The following is a 25952-nucleotide window of genomic DNA, read 5'->3' on the forward strand; positions in this document are numbered from 1 at the left end:
CCGTCATCTTCCAGGGAATCTCGGTAAGAACTTCCCAAGGTGGCTTTTGCTGTCAGCCTGTGTTCTCTGCCAGATATATTCTCAGGTATGAAAAGTCTGCTCTGTGCTACCAAGTCGAAGCACACATTTTAGAGTTGGTGGTTCTGTTTAGTGTACCATTAAGGAATTAAGAAATTTCATTACAGTATTATCTCTGGACGATTAATTGAGCAATGATTTACTCTATATCATAACATTATAAGCGATAAAATACAGTGAAGTGGTTCCAGAACTTGCCATTAAAACTTCAATTTGCATTAGGTAGTCATTGGTCTCTACTTAAAAAAATGTTCAAAATTTGCTGTCTCTGGAATTCTACTGAACCACTGTTTTTAATACTAAATGGTAATGAATCAGGCAAAACCCATTTTGGAATTCAAAATTATGATGATTTGCTGACACATAGTCATACATAATTAGTAAATTCCTTTGAACTTAGACCGTATGATTTTTGTTGTATACTGTCTCATAGGAGTTTCATTTACATCACACAAAACAAGCTTTCAGGATGTTGGGAATGGTTTGGGCAATCATTTCTAGAACATGGGGAGCTGGGGGATATCCAGCCCCGCCCCCATGTTTATATAATTAGCTGGCGCAATGAAATAATTTTGGCATTGATTCTACATTTGTACTTTGACTTGAATTACATGTATTTGGAGAATAAAAGCTAGTATGTTCATTTCATATCTTACGTCTGATTTATGTCCATAATTTTTGTTAAGAAAGAGTGAGTTCTCTAGTAAGAAGCATGATATTACGTGAAGGAAAAGCCCAGGACTACAGGTGTTACTGTCAGTGCCCTGGGATACTGAATTTTATTTTTAAAGTAAACTAGTGAAATGAAGTATGTGTGGTTAGTACCGCGTGGCCACAGTGAACTATTTAAACGGTTTATTGAAAGTTAAGGGGGAAAAATGTCTAACATGAAGTTCTCTAATTCAGCGTCCTGAGAGGTATGCTAATATCAGTCTTGAAAATTAGCTGGGTTTTCTCATGACATTTTCCCAAAGAAATTACAGAAACTTATAGAAATTTAGTGACAAGGGCTTGCTTCTCAATATAGCAAAGGTTCATAACTGAGACAGTGTCTCCAGAAGAAAGAAAGCTATCTTCCATGACGTCATATTAGCTCACATTATCAGCACTTCAAGTCAGGAGTTGTAATGATGTTAATTGGGAAAATGTTATTCCTTTCCTTCAAGTCAGAAAAACGCGCATTAGATTTCCTTCCTCGGTTCAGTTCTGATTCTACAAATGAACAGACCGAGTTTTTGCAGCGCAAACAGCCAGTTCAGTGGAGAAGCGTCAGTTAAAGGCTGCTGAGTCAGAGCAGGTGGGTCCTCGCCGACGGCGTCCTTCAGGCTGTAACCCCGGTTTCCGCCATGTGGCCCAGGTCCCCACTGGCCCACGAGAAAGACCCCTGAGTGTCTGGGAGGGACTTACCTGCACAATGACCCAATTTGATCAGGCAGCTCACCCTTCTAGGACCCAGGGTCAAACCAGGCCCCCTGAGCGGGAAGCGAGGGGCGGTGGCCCTGGCTTGGTCCTGGGGGGACAGGGCCACGTTCGGGGTGCGTGTGTCGCGCCGTGTGTCTGGAACGTGGGGCAGCTCCGGCGTGTTTAGATCAGCGCAGGGTGTGTGCGTGAGGAGCCGTTTCCCCGTCGTGCGAGGACCAGACACCCTCCTCCCTCCTGGCCTGCTCTTCCCACCCTTGGGTTCCACCTGCCCGCCAGAGTCTGGGCTTGACGAAGCGCATCTCATCGCCGTGGAGGTGGAAGTAGACCTGCAGAGCGAGCTGCCAGGGCACCTGCACAGTCAAGATTTCCTTTAGGAAGAGAGGAAACTAGAGGAGGAGCCCGGGCTGGGGGGAGGCTGGGGACCCGCTGGGTCGGCGGGCAGCAGGTGGCCCTGTCTGTCTGCTGCCGCCACCGCCTGAGCTCGGACTGTGGTGGCGGGTTTACTGTGTCACTTTATGTCTGAGCCACTACCAGTGACGACGGGATTCGCTTTCCTGCTTCTGCCGCCTGCCCTGTTGCACAGGTGGGCGTTGGGCGGGGTTCACCTTGCTTGTCCGCTTGGAGTGAGGAAGGTGGCTTGAAGTTTGGAGCCTGGATGGTCGCTTGGCCCGGGGGCGTCCTCCCCTCAGGAGCCCCCCCCGGGGAGGGGGAGGGGGACCAGTCTCACTCCTGGAATGTTCTTCTCCGTTTAAACAGCAAGAGGTACTTTAAATTGGGTGACTTGCCCGGCGTGCTGGGTGTGCATCTGGATGGTGGGAAATCTATTTTTGAAGCAGCTCTCTGCAGTCAGAAAGTGCACATAGACGGTGTTGAGTCTTTGTTTTGGAGCACGGAGATTAAACAGCTTTAATTTTTTTGTTAAACACAACGTTTTGTTAAAGTATAAAGTATAAATTTATGCCTCAGGTAGGTAGTAAGTTACTGTTAGAATGTTCGTGGCGTTGTAAATCTGAAAGTTTGAACGGTGGGTCGTGCCCCCAATCCTATGGCCACTCGAAGGGTCGGCCTCACGGGACAAGCTGTCAAACTGACGGCCCCGACCCCAGTGATCATCCCACCTGTGGACAGCACCACTCGGGTGACCCACGTCATCCAGGCAGCTCTGGTGACGATGCTGTGGGACCAGCGGGCTCAGTGTCGGCGGTTCCCTGGGAAGCCCCCGTCACTGTGCCCGCACAGCGTCCCAGGTGTGACTGCATCTCAGCTCCACGACCTCTGCTTCCCGACCAGACCCAAAAGATGCTCTTGGAAGTCGGTGTGCGAACGGGTAGCTGGTGATGTGGGAAAGGTAGCATGTGGTTTGCACTAGTGGCCGCTGTGTAGGGCAGGGGGTGGCAGACTTTTCCAGCGAAGGGCCGGATAGTAAATATTTCCCGCTGTGGGGCCTCCGAGGCAGGGATTCCATCCTGCTCCTGCAGGGGCACAGCAGCCGCTTTGGACGGAGAGTGAATGAACGGCCATCCTATGTGCCAGGAAAACTACTCACCCGTGAGGTGCGCCTTTGCTTAGTGTTGCGTGCAGCGAAATGAGTCAGCCAGAGAAAGTATTTTCCGTGAGTTCTCTCTTATACGTGGGATCTTAAAAAACTAAAACCAAATGCACACTCATAGATACAGAGGACAGAGTGGTGTCCGCGAGAGGTGGGGTGGGGGGAGGGTGGGGGAGGAGAAGTGGGTGAACTGGGTATTTTTTAATTTTAGTAAATTGAATAAAAATAGAACAGGTGAATCCTCACAAAGGTCCAAAGCAGAAGATTTTCAACAGGAGGATGAAGAAAAATTGTAACATTGGGAAGGTTGCGGGTAGTTGGTCTCTTCCCAGAAGTGAACAGGGATGAGTTGGTGGAGTCTGGGGACTGCTGTGCGGGGTTCATCTCCTTGTTCTGTGCAGGCCCCTCGGACCCCTGCTGGGCAGACGACGTCCACTCCTCCCCGAGGCGCTTCTGTCCTTCATCTCTCCTTCCTTTGACAGTTTTAAAATTTCAGTTAAATCAGTCATTTAAGAGTTTGCTAAAATCACTGCTGGTGTCCAGATGCTGTATCTGAAGGCTGGATCTGCTGCCTCAGGTGTGTCCTTCCTCGTGTCTGAGGAGTTAAGGCATCAGGGGTCACAGTCTTTCCTTGTGTTTGTGTCAGAGTTTCTACCTTATCCTTGGAGACATTTTATCATCTTTACAAAAGTATCCAGGGCCTCAGGATCGATTTGTGTGTATATACATACAAATATATGTATTATATATATATAAATCAGGATCGATCCAGTCATCAAAACCTTTACAAAGGGAGCTGTTGCATCTCACTGTAAGGATTTTTGTGCATTATTGGTCGCCCTTAGAAAACTTAGGCAAGACTGTTTCTTTTGTAACTACATTCTTACAGAGTGAATCTGTAAGTTTCTATTACCAGATTGGAAAAAATACAACAAACACATTATTGTGGCACAAAAAGCAGTTGGGGCACGGCTGATTCTGCATCTGAAATAGAAGGCGACTTCTCAAGGATCTTCCTGGAAACCCTTCCCTTGGAGGACGTCACGTGCTGCCCGTCCCTTGACCTCAGTGCTCGGTGGAGCCGGTCCTTCCCATCAGCCATTCTCGTGCTCACGTTTAGTAGCGTCCAGGCTAGGCATTTGTGCCATTTTCTTTTGTGATATTGTGAGTTAAAATGTAAAGAAATTCAGTATAGTAAAGATGGGTCTTAGCTATTATACAGGAGGATCTGTCTTCTGAAGAACTCGGTTATTAAATGTCTCAGCTGCATGATGGTTTTGACACGTGCAACTCAAGTTTGCTTTGTAACAAGTTTACAGAATGTTCGAGTTGATGCCGCGAGGACTCTGCTAAATTCAGTAACTAAGGGTTTTGTTATTTAAAGTGAGAAGCGTGTATCTGATTTATTTTCAGAGTCAAATGTGAAGGACATCTCCACTGAAATGCAGGGCACACGTGAAACATTTAGACACATTGAGCTTTTTCTCCATTTCCACCAGCTGTTTGCTCTTCCCACATGAGCCCGTACTTGTATGTTCGTACCTTTTTGCAGAATGAAGTCTTCACTGACTGTTCACCTTGACAGTCGGCTCCTCTTTCAAGTCCGTAAGTTCCTGTACAGTGTGCAGAACTGGTGCAGACCCCTTGCTGAAAGCGCCAGTCTCTATCTAACGTGGTAACGAGAGTCTTCACTCCACTTTTGGACGCAGAGATAAATCCCCTCTTAAAATACACAAAGACTTGTTTGAACAACTTCGGGAACAGTGTCTGAGGGACTGACAGCTGAATCTGGTAATGCGAATCGGCGATTCATTTATTTTGTTGTGATTGTTCTAATGTCTTTTATGACTTTTATATGTGTATATATGTCTCTTTTTTCTAAGCTTTTTCTCGCAAGTAGACTTCATGTATAACTGATTCACTTTGTTATAAAGCAGAAACTAATACACCATTGTAAAGCAATTATACTCTAATAAAGATGTAAAAAAATAAAAAATAAATAAAATACAGTTTAAGGAAGTAGATCTCTATTTTAAATAACGTTGGAATGCCTTTTGTGTGTCAAGTCCAAGTTATTCAGATGTTATGCCGTTTGGTGAGTCTTCTGATCTTTGGGGCTCATTACAGCAGTCTACTTTTGCAGAATTAGAAATCATTCAACAGCATGGAGTCCTACCTTTTTTCCCTCAAAACGTGCATCCTAAGTAGGTCATTATTGACAGATCTTGCTTGTTTCCTTTGATGGCTATAAATTCACTGGGATGATGGAATCAAGCAGACATCTGAGTGGCAGTTACCAGGTCAGTATCACTGATCAAAGTTTGGCCCTAAACAAATTTTCAAACAGAGGATTAAAATACTTAATATGACCATATGACCTTTTTCCTGGATTATGGGAAAATATAAGCCCTGCGTCTCAGCGCCACTGTGCAGCCGTGTCTCTGGGCATCACTCTTCCTACGGAAGGACCGGGTTCGTGTTCAGGTCTCCCGCGACCTCGCGTAGACCGCTGGGGACCACTTGCTTCTCAGCCCTGCGGCCCGTCAGGCCGTGCGGGGGGCTGTCTGGATCTGAGGCATCGGGTGGATAGAGGGCGTGTCACGGAGGAAGTGAGGGCGTCTCAGTCAGCCCAGACCTTCCCCGCGGGGCCCTCGTGCAGACCCCATGCCCGTGGTGGCCACCACCCTCCTGCTTTTCATCTCCAGCCCCCTCGGGGGGCCTCTTGCTGCCTCTTCGTCCTCAGTTTCCAGCGGGGTCGTTCTCAGACCTTCCTGCCCAGTAGAGTCACCCGGGGAGTTTGCAGACCCCTCACCGCTGCCTGTGAGACCAGGCTCTCTGGGGGGCCCCGGGGGTAGTGGTTTCCGAAGCACAGCCGGGACTGCCCCCAGCGCCCTCTCCTGAGCTCCTGGCCTCAGCTTTTCTCTCCGCTCTCCTTCTTCAACAGCTTGGCCCCCAGCCCTGCCAACCCCATCACCCCCAGCCTTTTCCCTGTGGCTCCTGGGGGCAGCCCCGAGGGCTCTTTGGTCCTACAGCTCAGAGAAGTGCGGGGGCTCCATATGGAGTTTCTATCGGCCGTTGCCGAAGTCGGGGTGGACCCACGGATCGCACGAATCTATCGGTGATAGGGAACCGTTGTTTCCTAAAACATGAATTTCCCTTTTTGTGTTCCAGATTAAAATAATTTAGAGATTTTCTTTGCAGTTAATATCATACCTGATGGCATGTCTCAATTCACAAGAAGTGATGGAAACCATCATTTCTGAGGAGGCTGGAAAGAGTGACAGTGTAGGCAGTGGAATAACTGCACTTTCCTCATCCTGCCGCCCTTGACTTTGACCTTTATGCTTCAGAAGTACGCCTGTGAGACTGAGCACGGGTGTGCCCGCAAACGAGCGTTTGGTTTCTGAGTTTGCTTCGTGTTCACTTCGCTTTTTCTGTCGACTTGCAGGCAAGCGAGTGGGTGGATTTTCAGCAGAAACTGATGTTAATTTAAACTCAGAGGCTTTCAGAAACAAAAGTGAGCATCTGTTGTTAGGTGAATCCTGGGAGGCGGTCGGGGTGAGCTTCCTGCGTTGGTCCCGCAAACCTGCCCACCTGTGCCGTGTGTTCCAGGCTGAGTTCTCTCCTGGGTCACGGTCCCTCTGCCCAGGGTTGGTTTGTGTCACCATCAGCAGGGTCCTTGGATGAAAGAACATTTAACCGTAGTGTATGCAACAGTTTTTCCCCACTTAGTTTGGGTTTTGTGCCTTGCTAGGAAAGCATCCCTGAGTCCCAACCGTCCAGAAGATATTTATTTCAAGTTTTCAATTTCATCTTTAATGCACGCGGCATAAATAAGGGTCCAATTTACAGGTTCCTCGTGGAGTTAATCCGTTGTCCCAGCATCCTGTATTTTTGTTCCTCACCGTCAGCGGTGCCGGCCGACATCCAGTCTCCATGTTCAGAGGGACTCTGGGCTCTCCTCTGTTCTTCTGGTCGTTTTCTTCAAACCCTGTATCATTTTTTCCACAGTTTTAATTGTTATAACTTGGTGATGCCGTATCCTTCAGTTATAAGATGTAATTAACATCAGCATACCCCGTTATTTTTTGTACCACAAAGAACATCCATTGTAATGTACACCTTGATTTCACAGATGCTAAATTATGAACAGAAATCCATGTTAGACCCAGTGGCAAACTTCAGATACTGGTATTTGACAGGGGGAGGGTCCCACCACTTCTTTTTCTAATGATGCTCTAACTCTTCTTGGCTTTGTTTTCCTTTTAATCAGCGTCTTTTTGTCAAGGTCCAAACTGATTCAGATTCTGGTTGGAATACATTGACTGCATAGACCGATTTGGGGACAGTTTTCCCATCTACAGGCATTTCTCTATTTAATCAGTATTTCTTTAATGTCTTTCAATAAAGGATTAAATTTTCTCCTTTGAAGTCTTCAAGATGTTTTGTATATTCCTGGGTGTCTAATGGATTCGGGGAAGAAAGATTATATTCTTAATTTTTTTCTCCTGGTTCTATTGTATAAATACATGAATCATATTGATAGATTGCAATTTTATCCAGCCATATTGCTAGATGTTCATGATTTCTAATATGTCTATAGAGTCTTTGGTTTTATTTGTGGATATGAATACCATCTGTGAATATTGTTAACGCCATTGAATTTTTATGCCTTTTTTCTCCTGTCTCATGGTAAGCGAAGGTAAACAAAATGATGTTTACTGGAGGAGCTGTAACCAGCTGCTCTATTACAGATTCACAGAATTAGTATTATTCTTCCTGATTTTGGAGTTCTTTATATGTTCTGCATCTGAGTCTTTATCAAACATATGTGATGCCAAAATCTCTCACTTTGTGGGTTCCTTTTTGCTCTCTTAATAATATCTTTTATTGAACAGAATTTCTCGATTTTAATGCAGAATACTTTATCAATTTCTAATTTATGGGTAGAACTTTTTGCATGATGTTGAAATAAACTTCACTCCACGTTCATGACGATATTTTCATTTGTTTTTTCTTTTAAACATTTTATTATTTGCTTTTTGTTTAGATCTTAAGTCCAATCAGAATTTTTTTCTTTCTTTTTTTTTTTTTTTTTTGTATGCTGTGAAGCAGGGTTCCAGGTTCACATTTCTGTGTGCAGCAAAGATGATTCTTTCCAGACTTCACTGCAGGACCACGTTCACGGCCCATGACGTGATCATGTGTGTGTGTATCTCTTTCTGGATCCTGGATTCTGTCTTTCCCATTGAGCTTTTTTCCTTGAGCAGATGCCCCGTTTGCTCTTGTAATAGTTCTTGATATCCAGCTGTGTACGTCTTAAGCTTTGTTTCTCTTTTCCAAGATTGCCTTGACTGCACTTGAGTCTTGTATTTCCATTTATAATTCAGAATCACTTTATCAATTTCTAGAAACTTGCTGAGGTTATGATTTTCTATTGTTTTGAATCTTAGATTAACCTGGGGAGAAGTGACAACTTGGCGATGTTAATTCATCCACTTCACGCGCACGATCTATTCTATGATATTTAGATCTCCTTATGTCCTGTTAATAACGTTTTTAAAATTTTCAGAGACCTTGGACGTCTCTCTTTTTTTTTTTGGCTGCGTTGGGTCTTCATTGCTGACCGCAGGCTTTCTCTAGTTACAGTGAGCAGCGGCTGCTTTTCGTTGCGGTGCGCGGGCTTCTCACTGCGGTGGCTTCTCTTGCTGCAGAGCACGGGCTCTAGGCACGCAGGCTTCAGTAGTTGTGGCACATGGGCTCAGTAGTTGTGGCTCGCGGGCTCTACAGCGCAGGCTCGGTAGCTGTGGCGCACGGGCTTAGTTGCTCCGCGGCATGTGGGATCTTCCCAGACCAGGGCTCAAACCCATGTCTCTGCCCTGGCAGGCAGATTCCTAACCACTGCGCCACCAGGGCGGCCCCAGAACCTTGTACGTCTTTTATTAAATTGATTTCTAGATGTTGGTGACTTTTTTTGTTAACATCTTTATTGGAGTATAATTGCTTTACATTGTTGTGTTAGTTTCTGCTGTATAACAGAGTGAATCAGCTATACGTATACGTACATCCCCATATCCCCTCCCTCTTGCGTCTCCCTCCCACCCTCCCTATCCCACCCCTCTAGGTGGTCACAAGGCACCAAGCTGATCTCCCTGTGGATATTGGTGACTTTTAATGCTGCTGGAAATTGTATCTTCTTATATCTTTCAGTTGTTATACTTGTTGCTGATGTGTTGACATGTACTTTCAAAATATTGACATAGTATACCATTAACTGATACCTTTGTTAATACCATGACTAATCATTTATCTATTTTCATACTTTAAGATTATCTCTGTGCTCAGTAATGGCATCTGTGGAAAATGCTTTGTTTTTTCCTTTCCAACCTTCAGGCCTTGTAAGTATACAAAGGCAGATGCTGGCTGGGAGCTGCAGGGCATGGCTGCGGGGAGGTGGCGGGGTGAGCATCTATTTCTCAGTCCCCAGGAGGAAGTTCTCCAGATTCAACACTGAGGGCCACAGATGCTCTGAGTCTTTCTTAGAGGTTTTCCAGAAGGTCAGGGAAGGTACCTTTTATTAAAAGGCTTCGCTGTGAATGACTTTCATCAAATGGCTTTTTGAGACTCGCTCACGGTCACAGGAGTGTCTCCGTGTTCTGAGCCTGTGACGGGGCGCCTCCCAGGAGCCCTGTCCACCTGCCCTGTGTGGTCCTGTCCCACTTCTGTCCAGGGCTAGTCTGCGTGTCCATAGTGTTGGGCTGATGTGGCGATACTCAGTTACAGAAACCCCGCTCCATCTTGGGGGCAGGTCCTTTCTGTCTCGGATCACGCTTTCTGGGGGATGTTGTGTTGTGAATGGCCAGCTGGAGCGGCCCTGGGGCCCAGACGGGGAGCTTCCGGCCAGCAGCACAGAAGCGGGTGGTGGCCGACCTGTCACCCGGAGCCCACTCCCACCTGACTGCTGCCCCCATGGCTGACCGTGGCCGCAGGGGACCCGCATCCAGGTCCCAGAAGCTGTGAGGTGTTGGATGTCTTGTTATGCGGAGGTAGGTAACTGTTACATGGAGGTGCAGTTACTTTCAGATGAGAGACTACAGTCCCTTCCTTGATTCACTTGTTCAAAAAGTATTTTCCTTCTTATATTTTTCTGGATTCAATTTGGTAACATTTTCTTTAGGATGTTTACATTTCTGTTCAAGAGGGTGTTTGGTAAGTAAATGTAACTTATTATAACCTCCTTACAGGTTTTAGAACTAGCTTAGCTTGGGGTTATAAATGAGCTAAATGCTGTTCCTTTTTTGTTGTTCTGGAAGAGTTTGTATAATAGCATTATTTTTTCCTGAAATACGTGGAATTAACTGCTGAAGCTATATAGGCCTAGAGTTTACTTTGTGAAAGATTTTTCATAGTGAATTCAGCTTTTAAAACATGTAGTAACATTTGCATGAAAACAGTGATGAACAGGAGTAACCGGGTGGGTGTGGCTGTTCCAATAAAACTTTATTTACAGAAACAGGCCTTTGGCTGCCCTGTGATTAGATCATTGATTTTCAACAGCTTTTTAAAAATAAATAATGCATTAAAAGATGTAAATTTTCTTTGAAAAACATTTCAAAGAGTTGTAATTTGATTATCCATTCCAAGTACATTTCCACTGTGACTTTTACATTGACCTGCAGTAATTTGGAAGTAGATTGCTTAACTTTGAAGGAGAGGAGATTTTATGGTATCTTTTTTGCCTCATTTTCCACTGTAGAGTATGTGAAAAGGACACAATCTGAGTGATTTTGACCCTTTGGCCTCCTTCCTCCCCTCCTCCCCTCCCCTCCCCCTCCCTCCTCTCTCCCTCCCCCCTCCCCCTCCCCCTCCTCCCTCCCCCCTCCCCCTCCCTCCTCTCTCCCTCCCCCCTCCCCCTCCCCCTCCTCCCTCCCCCCTCCCCCTCCCTCCTCTCTCCCTCCCCCTCCTCCCTCCCCCCTCCCCCTCCCCCTCCTCCCTCCCCCCTCCCCCTCCCTCCTCTCTCCCTTCCCCCTCCCCCTCCCCCTCCTCCCCTCCCCTCCCCTCCCCCTCCCTCCTCTCTCCCTTCCCCCGCCCCTCCCCATCCCCCCTCCAGTTGTCCACATCCCCATGCCCCCTCTTGCTCTCCGGCACTGCACTGAAGCTCATCCTTACAGGGGTTTAACCCACACTTTGTTGGCCTACAAGCCCCAGATCATCAGCTTACCCTTCAGGAATGTGTGCTTATATTCAGAGAAACATAGCGTTCCAAGTCTGAGGAATTCTAGGTCAGGTGTCAGAATCTTTCCTCATTTTTTGCTCAGTTTCACAGTATTTTGAGAAAGTGCATCCTGTGTTGCGATCTTTAGCTGCGCCATTTCTTTATTTCATCGCGGAGGGAGAGGGCTCGTCTGTGTGTGTTGCTGCTGGTGGTTCTGAGGGGGGAGTGGAGCCCGGTGGTCCCTACGTCTCCTTTAGTGACGCCTGCCTGGGGTATAAGTGCTGCGCCCTCACTCACAGGCGGCAATGGGCAGTGCACGCCCACCTCCCTGACACTCTGGGCCCCCTACTATGAGGCCAGTGATGTGGACAGATGTGGTGCCTGACCCTCTGGTGCTGACCTTGTGGTCAGATGTGGGGAGCACGCAGGATGAGGAGGTGCTCCCCGGAGCCTGTGGTCCTGAGGGCAGCACCTCCGGCCCCGGCCTTGCTGCTGGCCCCCCTGGGAACCCCCGTCTCCTGGAGGCTGACCCGGGTCTGTGCCCTCCGCAGCTTCTTTGCTATGAGTAACCTCCTCGAAGGTGTTTGAAGGCAGCCCTCCTTCTGATGCCATGGAAATGTTTAATTCTCCTGGGATCCGAGTTTTCAATGCTCTGACTCTCCGTTATAAGTAGAGGGCTGGGGTTTTGCACACAGACATCACTTTGATGAGCTGAAGGATCCTGGGAGCAAACCTCAGCCCCCACTGCAGTTTCCACTGGTCCTTCCAGCAGGACCTGAGGTGCAGCCTGAAGTGGGTGGTGATGCTGATGAGCCTGTCTGGATGTGAGCCTGTGTGAGCCCTGCTGGGGCCTGCTGGTCCTGGTTGTTGATTTCATGAGGGATTTTGTAGAGGTGATGTGTTTCCATAAATCCTCAAGTACAAAGCAGCATTAATGACCGCCGTAGCAATGAATAAATCTTCTATACAAACAAGTAGGCAATAATATCACATTTCTTATGTTATCTGAGGTTGAATTGATGTATTTTATGGATTTTCTTAGAAGGTACATTTTCAGTTGAACAAACTAAATTAGGAAGACAAACAGGGTAAAACTGAATCATATAATAACTCATTTCAATTCAATAAAAGTTCACCTGAAATACACATGATAAAAATTAGGCATTTGCGAAGTTAAAAAAATAATACCGTCAAGATGAGCTGTTTTTTCTTCTTCTTGATCCCTTTCATTTTTATTTCATTAAAAAAATGTTTGTTTCGCTTCCTGTCTGTCTAGCCTGTGTAGGTGCCAAGTACACCAGACTGTAAGTGCTGTCACAGGGTCCTCACGTTATAAGACATAATCCAGGACCTCACGCAGACCATGCATGTGCTGACTTACACTGCTAACCAGTGAGAGAAGTGTGTCTCCTGTCTTCCACCAGCATCCGTGAAATCCCAGCAGGTTACTTTGCTGTCTTACAAGCTGAGTTAAACCTCAGAACCTCTGTCAGTGTCAGTGATAAATTTCTTGAATTTGATCATTAGAATGGAGTGATATAAAAAATGTTCATTTTAGTATTTAGATATATAATTACACATTTATGTATTATTTCATAATGTCTTTGTGTAACCAGAATGAAACAAAAATATAAATTAAAATAGTACATAGATAAAGTGATGTATTTTGGGGTCTGTGACATGGAAGTGACCCATGGGAGACCAGGAAGGACAGGAGGGAGTCGGAGGGATTACATTCTTACACTGTTCACGAGGCGATGCTGCTTGGTGGTAGATGGTGACACAGGAAGACGTATGTTTCCATATCCAGAGAAAACACTTAAAAATAGAACAAAGCTATATGGTTAAAACAGTTTTTTTTTTTTAATTGACGAAATGGAAAACTAGCACATACTTCAAATTCATCCAAAGATGGCAGGCAAGAAGGAACCAGAAGGATGGAGAACAGATGCCCAAACAGAAAACAAGACCAAACATGGTGGAAATAAGTCAGACTATGTGGACAGTCACCTCCAGGGCAAAGTCTGAGGGTTCATTTAAAAAGCTGGAAACTTGACAAGACCCCACTTTGCACTGTTTACAGGGATTACATTGAGAGAGACACAGAATGAGAGAAAAGGGTCTACTCAAACTTAGGTCCAGCTCCTCTGAGGACGACGGGGCTGGGGGTGAAGCTTCAGCAGGGGGAGGGCGTTCACACGGGACCTGATGACCTCTGAATCGGTCTGTCCTCCTGGGTGGGGAGGTGGCTTGACAAACCCAGCTCCTCCTGCTTCTGCTGAGAGGCCACCTTGGTTCCAGCGGAGGGCCGCTCCCAGGGTCACGTTTTCAGGAGCTGTTGGGCACCAGGTGTCCGCACTCCGCAGGGAGCCTGGAACTCACTAGATTGGCCTTGTTTTTAACGATAGTTTTCCTGCAAGTTGAGTTCACATGTAAGAAGACGAAGAATAAAACATTCCTCTACTCTCTGAGTGCCCTTCCTATTCTACACGCTCAGCAGGCCCTAGGAACACGACGGAATTAACATGCTTTCCACATCCAAGGTGTTGCAGTCAGGTGAGTGATTAAGGTGATTATTGTAATTGCTAGTCCTGGATCCATCAGAGCACGATTGCTCCTTATGTGCTTAGTCTATAGTGTTAGTGATAAAATGCTGTAAAAACCAGAAACACACTAAAGACAATGGCAATTAGATGTTCTAATTTTCACAGCCATTTTCTGTTTTGTTATTTTCTGTACACTGACCTACTACCAGGTTTCAGCTCCAGTGTTCATAACAAAAACCGTTTTGGCATTTGCTTAAAAATACGCACCACTTACTTTAAATTCTTCTGCTGACGGTACTGGTGGAAGGCATGACATGGAGACTTAATGATTTTATTTATGCATTCGGAGCTGCACGTGGATGACGGTAGTGGATCAGGTGGAATTAGCTTGTGACCTACTACAGCGTTCATAGTAATTAAACAAGACATTCGCTTTCCAGGCATTAAGATCATGTAGCTTGAGAGCCAGCTGTTTACCACTGAATCATTGCAAGGCCACTGCCTTCACTGGAAACGGCAAGGGTTTTCCTTGGGGCCGTTTAGAACGAAGCTTCTGGACCACAATGTGCATTTTAAAAGACAGACGTTGTAATATCCATAACACGTTTATCAGCGCATTACATTGTTTTATAATTTTGATGAGGAGTGTTCTGTAGAAGCTCTAAGGTGGAAAGGGCTCGTTGTAGTTGATCATAAAAGACATATCTGTGTTTGAACTTATATTCAGTATTTCATAAAATGCTAAATACCTTAACAAATAAGTCATGACATAAAGGCCCATCCTGTGACAAGACTGTTACTTTATCACATGCTGAACACGGACAAATGTACCCAAATGTACGCGATGGACATTCAAATAGCCTGAGTGTCTTTTTATATGTTTAGAGTTTTTAATGTAAGTTTATGTAAGTGGAAAAATCTTTGTCTTCTAGTTTACATCCTAAAATTGTCTGACCTGTCTGTGAAAATGAACTATATTGCCATCAAAGTCCTGGCCACCGATTATGAAAGTGGGAATGTGAGTGTGGGCTCGTCCTGGAGGGCACCCTGAGTCTGGGAGAGCACCACGACCCAGGCCCCTGGAGGAGACTGATACCACTGTGGCCACCACGGGAGGGCGGATGGATGTGGCAGGTGCTGGCTCTGGGGATGTGGTACCCAAGCAAGCTCTCATCTCTCTGCCCCACTTTTCTGGATGAAGGAGGAGGAGGTTGTTGGCTAGAGAGATATGCAGCTTCCTGGTGGCAGGTGTGAGGCAGGCAGAGCTTGGTCCATCTCAGATGAGCGATGCTTCCATGTGCCTACCTGTGGGAAGGGTCGTTTATGGGGGTCTCATCTGCAAAAGGGGCCCTGCATACCTCCTATTCAGCCTGGGGCCGCCACAGGAGATAACACCTGTGAAAACAGCACGTTGTAAGCTCTAAAGCACTGTGACCTCACCAGCTTTCATGGTTTTTTTTTTTTCTCCTGACATTTCTTTTTTGGCCAAAATATACTAAGTTAAGTCTGTTCCCCCTGGGAACTTGGAAGGAGTGGTTAAATGAAGAGATTTTAGGAGTGTCTCTATTTTCTAATTAACTGCCTTTAACCTATAAACATCCCTAAAGAATTTAAAGGTTACTGTATATATAAAATGCCAAACACACCCCTACAATTTTACATTCTAACTTTCTTAGGAAACATTTTTCAAGAGTAAGTGCAGTGTGAATTTAAAGCAGCTCAAATCCTGATTTAGCAGAACTTAAATAATTATTATAACAGGTACTGCTTAAATTAAAAGTCTAGCTTCAGCAAGAATGTCCTAACAGAAGCAATGTTGACAGTGTATCCCTTTCATTTTTATTGTACTTTGAAGTCTTTGAATCACTTTTATGTATGTATCTTATTTAATTCATTGTTGCATTGCCATGTGGGTCAAAGATAATGTCCTTTTAAATCAAAATGAATAAAACAATCATGCAATCACATGTTAACATGCAGAATGGACCATAAGGGTTCACTTATCTCCCAATATAGATGCCAAAACTGATGGCCAGAGAGGAGTGATAACTTACAGAAGGTCACGTAACCAAGAAAAATAGGTCAGGTGAGCATTTCCGATTAAAGCTACAGATGTAGCTTGTGTGTGTGCATTTGTAAGTTAAGCCCCGCCTGTCCGAGGCACCGCTCGGGTGGTGAGGACATGACCTCATGGTGGTGAGCTGCCTGGGGCGTCCTCCACAGCAAGTCTCAGCACGTGACCCAGCTTTCCTGGGGATGTCGTTTATGTCTTTTTAAACTTCAAACTCTTGCTTTTGTGGGCAGAATATTACCTGTGTTTCCAGTGTAAAGCTTTCTTTTCTGTTGGTTGGTATAAAATGAATGCATTAAGGTCCTGTTTTTCTTTACCCCTAAGAGGCAAGCGGTAGTTGTTTTGATGTATTTTTAGTGGAATATTGCCTGATTGTCATTTTTTCCCTCTGTATCTGAACTCTTTGGGGACATTTGTTTTTTATTTAATTGGGGTGTAGTTGTTTTACAGTGTTGTGTTAGTTTCTTCTGTACCGCGAAGTGGAGTTCCCTGTGCTATACAGCAGGTTCTCATTAGTTATCTGTTTTATCCATATTAGTGTATGCATGTCAATCCCCGTCTCTCAGTTCATCCCACCCCTCTTCCCCCACTTTTCTTTCTAAAATCTTGGTTGTGGATTTTCCTGGCGCGATGGCTCTTCCTGGCTGTCTGCCCATTGATAACTTTATCCTTTCATTTTGTGTGAAGTGCTGCAGGACTAACAAAGTCGACTTTTTCTTTCTGGTACCGAAAGTGGCTTCATTTTTACTGATATGAAATTAGTGTGAAAAGATAACCTACCAGGAAAACCCCTGGATTGCATTCACCTTCTGCTGGTTTGAGACAGGCTATTAGAAACTTTCACAGGTAATGTCTCATTGACTCTTTCTATCACCCAGGGAAGTTGGAATGATCTAATTTTACCCATCAGGAAACGGCGGCTCAGAGGAGGAAGGTGGATGGTCCAAATGTGTATGGCCAGCATGTGACAGAACTGGAATTAATTTTTATGTCCTCTGATGCTTTTTCTATGACATCACTGCACTTCTCTACAGGATCTTTTCATTTTTTACATATTGCAAAAGTAATTGCTCAAAAGTACATAAACCTCACAGTTTCAGTTGTACCGTGTATAGAATGTCTACAGCCTTTCAGGGAATATTTTGTACGATCTTTCATATTCGTTAGACCCAGTAAACCAAGATCAAAGAGACGATATTAGAAGTTTAGAATTCTTTATAACAAAGTACTACTTATAATGCCCTTAGGTATGTATTGCTAAAAACTGGACTAAATTAAAAATCCATCCCTGTCTTTCTCGCCGTGAATAAACTGCAAAGGGATACAGATAGACTGTCTCCCTTCTCCGTGTGTTTTCATAGCTCTTTGTCTTTATTTTAATTTTGCACTTGATATTCATTCTTTAATTCATTTGTCAACAATTCAGTGAAGAAAATATGCTTATTTCTGAATAAACAAGGAAAGTGCATTAAGACTACTTGTGTACAATGCTCTTTGGTAGAATAGCCATGAGCATCTGGTGGGTGAGAGGTTGTCCACCGTGTTCTGTTACAGAACAGGCTTCTGTTTTGTGTGGTTCTCCTGGAAACCTTCAGCTTTGCCACACTCCTAACACATACATAACGGAGTGATTTGAGAGGGGTGTTCTTGGTTGTATAAGTACATTAAAAAGCTGTAAAATAGTTTAGTTTTTATGATTTTTTAAAATTAGCGAGCAGACTGCTTCTTGCCACCTCCACTCGTGAAGGGCAAGCCATTTAGCAGCGAGTGCAAGAGTGGCCAGATTAAACCATCCATGACAGGTGATGCAGATACGTATATGAGAATTGGGGACGTTTACATAAAATGTTGGGTTTTTGTTTATTTCTTTCTCCTTTGTTTTTTAACATCTTTATTGGAGTATAATCGCTTTACAGTGCTGTGTTAGTTTCTGCTGTATAACAAAGTGAATCAGCTATACATATACATATATCCCCGTATCCCTTCCCTCTTGTGTCTCCCTCCCACCCTCCCTATCCCACCCCTCTAGGTGGTCACAAAGCACCGAGCTGATCTCCCTGTGCTATGCGGCTGCTTCCCACTAGCTATCTATCTTACGTTTGGTAGCGTATATATGTCCATGCCACTCTCTCACTTCGTCCCAGCTAACCCTTCCCCCTCCCCGTGTCCTCAAGTCCATTCTCTACGTCTGCATCTTTATTCCTGTCCTGCCCCCAGGTTCTTCAGATCCTTTTTTTTTTTACATTTCATACATATGTGTCAGCATACGGGATTTGTTTCTCTCTTTCTGAGTTACTTCACTCTGTGTGACAGACTCTAGGTCCATCCACCTCACTACAAATAACTCAATTTCATTTCTTTTTATGGTTGAGTAATATTCCATTGTGTATATGTGCCACGTCTTCTTTATCCATTCATCTGTCAGTGGACACTTAGGTTGCTTCCATGTCCTGGCTATTGTAAATAGAGCTGCAGTGAACGTTGTGGTACATGACTCTTCTTGAATTATGGTTTTCTCAGGGTATATGCCTGGTAGTGAGATGGCTGGGTCATATGGTAGTTCTGTTTTTAGTCTTTTAAGGAACCTCCATACTGTTTTGCATAGTGACTGTATCAGTTTACGTTCCCACCAACAGTGCAAGAGGGTTCCCTTGTCTCCACACCCTCTCCAGCATTTATCGTTTGTAGAGTTTTTGATGATGGCCATTCTGGTGGGTGTGAGGTGATGCCTCACTGTGGTTTTGAGTTGCATTTCTCTAATGATTAGTGATGTTGAGCATCCTTTCATGTGTTCGTTGGCAATCTGTGTATCTTCTTTGGAGAAATGTCTATTTAGGTCTTCTGCCCATTTTGTTTGTTTGGTTTGGTTTTGTTTGTTTTTGTTTGTTTTTTTTTGCACTACGCGGGCCTCTCACTGTTGTGGCCTCTCCCGTTGCGGAGCACAGGCTCCGGATGTGCAGGCTCAGCGGCCATGGCTCACGGGCCCAGCCGCTCCACGGCATGTGGGATCCTCCTGGACTGGGGCATGAACCCGTGTCCCCTGCATCGGCAGGCAGACTCCCAACCACTGCGCCACCAGGGAAGCCCATCTTCTGCCCAATTTTGGATTGTGTTGTTTGTTTTTTTGATATTGAGCTGCATGAGCTGCTTATAAATTTTGGAGATTAATCCTTTGTCAGTTGCTTCATTTGCAAATATTTTCTCCCATTCTGAGGGTTGTCTTTTTGTCTTGTTTATGGTTTCCTTTGCTGTGCAAAAGCTTTGAAGTTTCATTAGGTCCCATTTGTTTATTTTTGTTTTTATTTCCATTTCTCTAGGAGGTGGGTCAAAAAGGATCTTGCTGTGATTTATGTCACAGAGTGCTCTGCCTATGTTTTCCTCTAAGAGTTTGATAGTGTCCAGCTTTACATTTAGGTCTTTAATCTATTTTGAGTTTATTTTTCTGTATGGTGTTAGAGTGTTCTAATTTTATTCTTTTACATACAGCTGCCCAGTTTCCCCAGCACCACTTATTGAAGAGACTGTTTTTTCTCCATTGTATATCCTTGCCTCCTTTATCAAAGATAAGGTGAGCATATGTGCGTGGGTTTATCTCTGGGCTTTCTATCCTGTTCCATTGATGTATATTTCTGTTTTTGTGCCAGTACCATACTGTGTTGATTACTGTAGCTTTGTAGTATAGTGTGAAGTCAGGGAGCCTGATTCCTCCAGCTCCATTTTTCTTTCTCAAGATTGCTTTGGCTATTCGGGGTCTTCTGTGTTTCCATACAACTTGTGAAATTTTTTGTTCTAGGTCTGTGAAAAATGCCAGTGGTAGTTTGATAGGGGTTGCATTGAATCTGTAGATTGCTTTGGGTAGTATAGTCATTTTCATAATGTTGATTCTTCCAATTCAAGAACATGGTATACCTCTCCACCTGTTTGTATTGTCTTTAATTTCTTTCATCAGTGTCTTATAGTTTTCTGCATACAAGTCTTTTGTCTTCTTAGGTAGGTTTATTCCTAGGTACTTTATTCTTTTTGTTGCAATGGTAAATGGGAGTGTTTCCTTAATTTTTCTTTTAGATTTTTCATTGCTAGTGTATAGGAGTGCAAGAGATTTCTGTGCATTAATTTTGCATCCTGCAACTTTGCCAAATTCATTGATTAGCTCTAGTAGTTTTCTGATAGCATCTTTAGGAGTCTCTATATATCATGTAGGATAGTATCACATAGTATAGTATCATGTCATCTGCAAACAGTGACAGTTTTACTTCTTTTCCAGTTTGGATTCCTTTTATTTCTTCTTCTTCTCTGATTGCTGTGGCTAAAACTTACAAAACTATGTTGAATAATAGTGGTGAGAGTGGGCAACCTTGTCTTGTTCCTGATCTTAGTGGAAATGGCTTCAGTTTTTCAGCATTGAGAATGATGTTGGCTGTGGGTTTGTCATATATGGCCTTTATTATGTTGAGGTAAGTTCCCTCTATGCCTACTTTCTGGAGGGTTTTTATCATAAATGGGTGTTGACTTTGTCGCAAGCTTTCTCTGCATCTATTGAGATGATCATATGGTTTTTATCCTTCAACTTGTTAAAATGGTGTATCACATTGATTGATTTGTGTATGTTGAAGAATCCTTGCATCCCTGGGATAAACCCAACTTGATCATGGTGTATGATCCTTCTAATGTGCTGTTGGATTCTGTTTGCTAGTATTTGTTTTTTGAAATCCTGTCATTCTAAATTTTCTCCATGCATTTCTTTACATTTATATTTATGTACAAACTTAATGTTTTATATCTTAGGTGCTGCGTGCTCTTTTGCTCCTCAAGAATTGATATCTGTGGACACTTTCCTTGCCAAGAGATACAGAACTGATATTCTAAGTACATCAGGTGTGTTAAGTCTGTTAGGCTCACGCTTAGTGTCACATTAAAGGGTAACACACTCTAACCGTGAAGAGAGTGGGGAACAGGGGTTCGCGTAACTCCCAGGGCGGCTGCCTGGCTGCGCCTGTGGGTGGATTCCTGGAGGCAGAGACACCCGATTCCAGATCAGGCATGACAGACGCCCTCGTTATTCCCGGACCCTTTCCAGGAGGCAGGTGGCACCTGCACCAGCCACACGTGGGCCAGCTGCTCCTCCAGGTCCTGTCCACACTAGGTACTGCTGTTCTTTTTAAATGTTTGCCTATCAAATAGTTTAAAAATCATAAATCAGGGCTTCGCTGGTGGCGCAGTGGTTGGGAGTCCGCCTGCCGATGCAGGGGACACGGGTTCGTGCCCCGGTCTGGGAAGATCCCACATGCCGCGGAGCGGCTGGGCCCTTGAGCCATGGCCGCTGAGCCTGCGCGTCCGGAGCCTGTGCTCCGCAGCGGGAGAGGCCGCGGCGGTGAGAGGCCCGCGTACCGCAAAAAAAAAAAAAATCATAAATCATCGTTGGGTAACTGTGAGTCTTTGGGTTACTGGTGAGCTGGCATCTCTTTTCAAACGTATTGTTCATTTTATTCCTTCTTCTGGGAATTCCTTTTCATGTCCTTGACTCCGTTCACTTGTCCGTCTTCGGTTGTAAGACTCTTCCTGTTAACCTCGTGTCTACTATATGCATATATTTTTGTATATGGAGTTCTTGTCATACAAAATTTTATATTTCCATGTAGTGAATTCCATGAATCTTTTGCTCAAGAATTTCTGGCTTTTGAGTTAAGCTAACCTGGTAGTTTTTCCACACACACACTAATATTTTCTTCAAGAACTTTTGTTTTTCTATGTTTTTACAAGGGTTGATCTCTCTGGGAGTGTTTTTGAAATAAGGTATGAGAACCATGTTTATAATAATCGAAACCACTAAGCAATAGTCTTAGGATATTTTGGGGAATTCCGTGGCGGTCCAGTGGTTCGGATGCAGCACTTCCACTGCCGAGGGCCTGGGTTCAATCCCTGGTCAGGGAACTAAGATCCCGCAAGCCATGTGGTGAGGCTACAGAAGCAGAATATATTATGAACTATTTCCAATGATGTAATTAAACTTTCTGGAGCCTTCCTCTGCCTCTTGCGTCCGACCGTTCAGCACCACAATATGTGGTGGGCTTGATGTTTTATGGATCAATTGTCTTCCCACAGCACCAGTCTTATTTCACAAAACATAACTTTAGTATCATCCTGGTAAACTTCACAGTCGTCTTCACGGATTGTTATTGGAATTGCGTGGATGTGAAGATTCATTTGTGGGAAGAGGGTGGCCTTCCTACTTCACTTGTTCACAGAGCATCCCCTGTGCCCCTGGCCGATGGCTTCTGCTGTGAGAGCTGGGAACCCGGCAGTGAGGCCGGGACGCCTGGCTCCGGCACGAGGCCCACAGTCCCGTGGGCTGAAGGGAGAAGACGAAGCAGGGGGCAGGGCTTAGGGCCCTGTGGCTGGTGGGGAGGTCTGTCCACAAGGCCCGTCTCAGTCAAGACCTACAGGTGACGAGAGGGGCCGCGTGGGACTCGGAGGGACCAGGGGACGCAGGAGCCGAGGACCAGATCCTGGGCCAGGCTGGGGGCCACCGCCGGGCTGGGACGAGGACCCAGGCCAGAGGGAGAGACTCTTCAGGCAGCGAGTGGCCCTGCGCTCCTGGGAGGCCGTGTCCAGAGGATGGGTGGCCTGTGTGGACGGTGGTCTGACAGGGTCAGCCTGGGTCGGGCAGGGCTGCGGTGGGGAGGGCGGCAGCCCAGGTACTGAGCACAGCGTGGGCTCTGGGCGTTTCGTAGGCAGAGGCTGCGGGATGGGCCTCTGGACTCACCGTGCAGGTGAGGAGGGCGGGGCACGGGGGGCCGCCGCGGAACAAGGACACAGCGAGGGCTCACCACTCACTGAGGCGGGGGCCCCGCACGGCAGGCGTTCATTTTGTTCTGCATTTGGGGGGAGTTTAGGTTTGTTCTTAACGTTTTTGCTTTTGGGTACAGTTTTGTTCTTAATTTTTTGGGTTTTGAATGGCAAAGACCAACATGTAGTTTAAAGAAGTTGTTTTATGTCCGAGAAGTGTCAAGACAGTGTGTTCAGTTCTGTAAAGCGGGGACCTGCTGACCGCGTCTGGTGTGAGGGAAGAACCTGGCTCGGCGGTCTGTCTTCTGTTCCTGCCTCTGCGCCTCTGGGCGGGTCCCCTGAGGACGGTGGTGCTGGGATCCCGGGAAGGGGGCTGTTACGTTTATATTACGGGGATCTTCATCTCTGGCGCACTCATGTCATTTGACAGAAGAGGAGTGATTTTCTAGAAGAAAGTGATGAGAAGAAGATTGTGATTTTGAGTGGAATGCTGGATGCTCTCCAGTTTGGTTCCTGACTTTATTTTGCAACAGTTGGAGCAGCAGTTGGCTTTACTTCGGGCAGCGTCACGGGGTCAGATAGCACCTTAAGGCAACAGATGACTCGACTTAGTTCTCCACTGAATCCCTTTGCTTTCAGTAGCTGACTCTTTAAATGTCTAACACAGTTTAAATACTGTGTTTAACTTGTTAAAGCTCTGCCACCCTTCCTTTGGCCTCTGACCTGTGTTCTCCTCGTGGGCCGGGTGGAGGGGGTTTCGTCCCCAAGACAGCAGACTGGGAGAAACGTGGGTTGGTCGGTGATGAATTAGCTGGAAGTGAACACTGTACGTGAGCGTGTGCTTTATGCATCGATAGAAATGGGTCAAAGTTGCGCCTCTTTGATGTGAACCCGAAACGGTTCTCCCTCTGAACGACACGCAAGGATCAACCCTCTCCCTGCGGGGCTGCCCTGGTCTCGGGTTCCCTTGGGTGCTGGCTCCCTCCAGCCCTGGCCCCGCCAGCAGCCACCCCAGGTCCTCTCCTGAGTGTCCCCACCGACTCCACGTGGCCAAGGCCCCCAGGGAACGGCTGTTCCGTGCGGTCAACCCCACAAGCGTGTTCGTGGGCGCATCCGTGACTCGGGAGCCGGCAAACCTCCTGTTCCCACAGAGACACCACGTCCTGCTGGATTAAAGCTTGTTTTATAAAAGGATGCATGATGACCTCTGACCCCGCAGTAGGAATAAAACGCCTCCTTGCAGACACTGCCTCTTAGTCTTTTTTTTTTTTATCAGCCTGTGGTTTTACTTTGAGTTCAGGGTTCCTAAGTTCGCACTGAGGGCTTGTCTGTGTGAGCCAAACCTCATCGTCCTGCCCTGAGCACTCACAGCACACTGACACGTATGCTGCGTGCCTTTGCGTGTTACGCGTGCGTGTGTGCATGTGTGCCTGCTTGGACGGCAGGGGGAGAGGCCGCACCTGGTCGCACCCTCACTGCAGGGAGCCCTGGGGCCGTCTGGTCCTGGCCTGAGGACCCGACCCCTGCGGCCTTCCCCCGCATCTCGCCCCTCCTCCCCCGCTCCTGGCTGCAGGGCTGTGTCCGAGGCCGTGTTGGCCGGAGCCCTGTGCAGGCACAAGAGGGACAGGAGGGCCGTCCGAGTGCTCGCCCGGGACCCGTGCCCACCTGTGTGACCGGGCGCCGCTCAGTCGGGGGCGGGTCGATGACTTCACGCGGACGAGGTGACTTCTTCTAATTTATCCGAAGGTGCCTTTCTGACTCATCGTTCTCCACCTGCTAAAAACATGTTTTATACAAATCCTATAAAAACTACTCAGGAAGAAATATTAAAAATTCCATTATCTTGTGCTAAATTAATCAAATCCTAGTCAGATGCCTGGGTATGTGATAAATACACAGGCGTGTTTCAGGAGGTTGTGAACAGGGGCAGGCGTATTTTGTCAGGGTCCGTGCTCTCCCGTCCTCACACCCTCTCCGTCTCTGTTTCGTTTCAGACTAAAACCGGGACTGCCTTGTTGCACGATGAAGGGTCTGGACACGCCTATGACATTCGCCTGAAGCTAACGAAAGAGGTACTGACAATTCAAAAACAAGATGTCATCTGTGTTAGTGGCAGCAATCACAGTGCAAATGTAAGTGCTTCTGCGTCTGCAGGCCCCAGGGGTTTGTCTCAGAGTGTGTCTCGTAGATCAGCCCAGAGGCCTCCCCGGGCGAAAGCCCCCTAAGAGTGGTCCTGCAGGACGTGGCCTGACAAGGTCCTCAGCCGTATCTAAATGTCCCCATTGTTGCAAAGCAAAGCATCTTTTCAAGTTTGTATCGTTTACACTCTCCCTGACTTTCTTAATTTCTTCATTAATGTATTTTCCTTGAGCAGCTTTGTATTAAAAATATCCCCAGACACCACAGCATGAGATTGGACATATTCTCATTGGAAACTAGAGAGACGTAACTTGACAGATAATCTAATTCCTGAAAGAATAATAACTTGAGGGCTCCCATCTAGAACGACGGGCAATGAAAGATGCAGCAGGTGTTTTTCAGTGTCAGCCCGGTCCCTGCCTCTGTGGATACAAGAAGGGATTTTCACGTAAAGCTTGGTCCTCCTCAGCTTCAGTCAATTACAAGTGCAATTTTCCAAAGGGTAAGAAGCGTATGTATTAGATGTGTTAGAATATTGGATGAAGATGAGGGGAAATGCTTATGCAAGTTTTGTCTCCAAGTTTAACTTGGGACTATTGCAAATGATGTATATATGTATACAATATAGTATGCTTGAAATTTCCTGTTTTCCTTCCAGTGGACTGAAATGGCTGTGGATATACAGGTGCATTTTGTGTTACGTATCCGCATATATGATTATATAGAGAAATTATCAACATCAGTCATTACTCTTGCCTTTGAATAGACCTTCCCATTGGCTATGAAAATGATGAGCAGGAAACCAGGTAGAGGAAAGGAGGTCCCCTCCGTGTATTTTTGGAAGATCCCTGAAGCTCTTGCATCCCCAGGTCACGGCTGGCTCTTCTGGAGGCTCTGGACACCCTTATTTGTGTGGGTTTCTGGGTCCTCACGACCTTTATGTTGGAGATGACCTAAACAGGTCCATCCGCAGTCCTGCAGTCAACGTGTCCTCGTCAGGTTCCCTGACGTCAGGTGACCTTGCCTCTGTGTCCACACACACACGGCACTTTATGACCCTCAGCGCTCATGTCTCCACCTGGATGGCATTCTCTTCCTTCTGTCCTGGAGCCCAAGGCCACCCTCCACGCCCCGTCGCCCGCCTGC

At 46.0% G+C, this 25952-nt stretch overlaps 1 protein-coding gene across 1 annotated transcript in view; it reads left to right on the plus strand.

Annotated features, from left to right (window-relative positions):
• The window catches only part of SNTG2 (syntrophin gamma 2), a gene marked incomplete at both ends in the record, with an annotated part of 199834 nt that overhangs the window by 45976 nt on the left and 127906 nt on the right, over positions 1-25952 (plus strand). Inside the window, one exon of the mRNA XM_082851560.1 lies at positions 24662-24799. Coding sequence (XP_082707686.1) covers positions 24662-24799 — 138 coding nt within the window. The remainder of the gene's footprint in view (positions 1-24661; positions 24800-25952) is intronic.

This window comes from Leucopleurus acutus (genome assembly GCF_964270905.1).
Source record: "Leucopleurus acutus genome assembly, chromosome: 12".
NCBI lineage: Eukaryota > Metazoa > Chordata > Mammalia > Artiodactyla > Delphinidae > Leucopleurus > Leucopleurus acutus.